At 50.7% G+C, this 3,423-nt stretch overlaps 1 protein-coding gene across 1 annotated transcript in view; it reads left to right on the forward strand.

Annotated features, from left to right (window-relative positions):
• GTPBP2 (GTP binding protein 2) overlaps nt 1–1,374 on the forward strand; it is a 15,986-nt gene extending 14,612 nt beyond the window's left edge. The window contains exon 13 of the mRNA XM_018574013.1: nt 461–1,374. Within this exon, the coding sequence (XP_018429515.1) occupies nt 461–625 (165 nt within the window). The 3' untranslated portion in view covers nt 626–1,374. The remainder of the gene's footprint in view (nt 1–460) is intronic.
• The last annotated feature ends 2,049 nt before the right edge of the window (nt 1,375–3,423 follow it).

Here is a 3,423-nt window from a genome sequence, read left to right on the forward strand (position 1 = left end):
TTGAAAGAAAAAAAAAAACACCCCCCCCCCCCCCAGTGGTGATTAAATTCCACCAAAAGAAAGCTCTACCTGTCCCCCAAAAATGGTACAAAATGAATTTCTGTACAGCGTTGCATGCCGGAATAAAAGTCAGTGAAAGTGCCGCAGCGCTGAATACTGGAAAATGGCCTTGCCAGGAAGGGGGTGTAAACACCCCGGTCATCAAGGGGTTAAAGTCCCTTTTCCAGACTCCTCTAGGGCCTGGTCTCGGGTGGAGTAAACGTTCCATTAAAATCTTCACAGAGACAAGAAATGTCAGAAAGTAATTGGGGACAAGTCTGGAAATGGTCTAGGTCTCTAGACAGAGTGGATGATAGATCGATGGCAACATCTGAATTCACTGCATTCTATCGGTTTCTCTGTGATCGCTATTGTCCTGAACCTGCCGTTGTCTCTTCCTTCCTTCCCTCCCTCCCTCCAGGATGAGCTGCGGACAGGAGAGAAGGCCGTCGTACGCTTCCGCTTCATCAAGCACCCTGAATATTTAAAGCCGGGTACCAAGCTCCTGTTCAGGGAAGGAGTGACGAAGGGTATTGGACATGTATGCAGCATGCAAGTCCTAGCCACGGAGATCTGCCACCTTTGACCCGAGACTCTGCCCACGTGGCAACTTCACACCACAGTGCCAAGGAAGACGTTCCTGTGGAGTTGTGTTCATCTTCGGGAATCACCGGTCTGGTCCTTACACCGAGAACCCCATTGTACCCTGGGAATTACTGGTCCAGTCCTCACACCGAGGGCCTATTAAACCCCACTTTTAGCCTTTCCGCTCTACCCGCTTTTAATCTATGACATCTTTTATATACATAAGTGGTTTTTAGAATCCCCCTTTTTTACTGTTCTTAATTTTTTTTTTTTAAGACACAGAAGGCCAGACGTGGATGTTTTCTTGTTACTCTGACCCGTCATGGTGTTGAGTGATCCAGCATAGTGAGCTTCCAGACCGGTGACCCCTGTTATTGTTTGTCTTAGGACAGGTCCTCACAGTGGCTGCAGTCCGGGCGTCTCCATATAACGGAGCAAGTCCAGAAGATGGAGGTATAAAGCTGCAAATCGCTCCACAAATGTAGATGACATCGGCTCATTCATTTCTATATTATTCAAAGTAAATCGCTCCCTTTTCCTTCTTTCCAAAGACCCTTTTGTGTCCATCAAACGAGGTAACAACTGCCGTCTTGTGCAGAGAGTACGAGGAGCAGTGAGTGGGACATAATTGGGCATTTTCTCCGGGTTTACAAGGTTTGAAGCTGCTGGTTAGCCAGGTGGCTCAGCTCCGTGGCACAAACTGGAGCTCTGCAGCTGTTTGTAGCAGTCGGTGGTCAGAGATGTGATTCGGAGCTCCGGCTTTGTAGCAGTAATTTGCTGGTCAGTGACTTGAATCTGAGCTCTGGCTTGTGTAGCAGTTGGCGGCCACGCAATGATGTGAATCGTTGGCTCCGACTTGTGCAGCATTTGGACATGAATGGTAGCTCGGACTTGAGTAGCTGTCTGTTATATGAATCAGAGCTTTGGCTCCTATAGCGGACAGAGATATGTATCGGTTGGACATGAATCAGAGTTCTGGCTTGAGTAGTTGGTTGGCCATATGAATCAGAGTTTTGGCTCAAGCGGCAGTCATTTGGTTGATCGGTGACGTTGACTGGAGCTTGGACTCGTGTAGCAATTGGACATGAATCGGAGCTCCGGCTCACGTAGAGGTCGGTGATATGAATCTGAGCTCCGGCTCATGTAGAGGTCGGTGATATGAATCTGAGCTCCGGCTCATGTAGAGGTTGGTGATCTGAATCTGAGCTCCGGCTCACGTAGAGGTCGGTGATCTGAATCTGAGCTCCGGCTCACGAAGAGGTCGGTGATCTTAATCGGAGCCCTGGCTCACGTAGAGGTCGGTGATATGAATCGGAGCTCCGGCTCACGTAGAGGTCGGTGATATGAATCTGAGCTCCGGCTCACGTAGAGGTCGGTGATATGAATCTGAGCTCCGGCTCATGTAGAGGTCGGTGATATGAATCTGAGCTCCGGCTCATGTAGAGGTTGGTGATCTGAATCTGAGCTCCGGCTCACGTAGAGGTCGGTGATCTGAATCTGAGCTCCGGCTCACGAAGAGGTCGGTGATCTGAATCGGAGCCCTGGCTCACGTAGAGGTCGGTGATATGAATCTGAGCTCCGGCTCACGAAGAGGTCGGTGATCTGAATCGGAGCTCCCGCTCATGTAGAGGTCGGTGATATGAATCGGAGCTCCGGCTCATGTAGAGGTCAGTGATATGAATCTGAGCTCCGGCTCATGTAGAGGTCGGTGATATGAATCGGAGCTCCGGCTCATGTAGAGGTCAGTGATATGAATCGGAGCTCCGGCTCATGTAGAGGTCGGTGATATGAATCGGAGCTCCGGCTCATGTAGAGGTCGGTGATATGAATCTGAGCTCCGGCTCACGTAGAGGTCAGTGATATGAATCTGAGCTCCGGCTCACGTAGAGGTCGGTGATATGAATCTGAGCTCCGGCTCACGTAGAGGTCGGTGATATGAATCTGAGCTCCGGCTCATGTAGAGGTCGGTGATATGAATCTGAGCTCCGGCTCATGTAGAGGTCGGTGATATGAATCGGAGCTCCGGCTCACGTAGAGGTCGGTGATATGAATCTGAGCTCCGGCTCACGTAGAGGTCGGTGATATGAATCTGAGCTCCGGCTCATGTAGAGGTCGGTGATATGAATCTGAGCTCCGGCTCATGTAGAGGTCGGTGATATGAATCTGAGCTCCGGCTCACGTAGAGGTCGGTGATATGAATCTGAGCTCCGGCTCACGTAGAGGTCGGTGATATGAATCTGAGCTCCGGCTCATGTAGAGGTCGGTGATATGAATCTGAGCTCCGGCTCATGTAGAGGTCGGTGATATGAATCTGAGCTCCGGCTCATGTAGAGGTCGGTGATATGAATCTGAGCTCCGGCTCATGTAGAGGTCGGTGATATGAATCTGAGCTCCGGCTCATGTAGAGGTCGGTGATATGAATCTGAGCTCCGGCTCACGTAGAGGTCGGTGATATGAATCTGAGCTCCGGCTCATGTAGAGGTCGGTGATATGAATCTGAGCTCCGGCTCATGTAGAGGTTGGTGATCTGAATCTGAGCTCCGGCTCACGTAGAGGTCGGTGATCTGAATCTGAGCTCCGGCTCACGAAGAGGTCGGTGATCTGAATCGGAGCCCTGGCTCACGTAGAGGTCGGTGATATGAATCGGAGCTCCGGCTCACGTAGAGGTCGCTGATATGAATCGGAGCTCCGGCTCACGTAGAGGTCGCTGATATGAATCGGAGCTCCGGCTCATGTAATGATCAGTATCGTGAACTAGAACTTTGGCTCATGTAGTGATTGGTAGCCAGACACAACTGA

The sequence above is a fragment of the Nanorana parkeri genome, unplaced genomic scaffold (genome assembly GCF_000935625.1).
Source record: "Nanorana parkeri isolate BGI_ZX_2015 unplaced genomic scaffold, ASM93562v1 scaffold2673, whole genome shotgun sequence".
Taxonomy (NCBI): Eukaryota; Metazoa; Chordata; class Amphibia; order Anura; family Dicroglossidae; genus Nanorana; species Nanorana parkeri.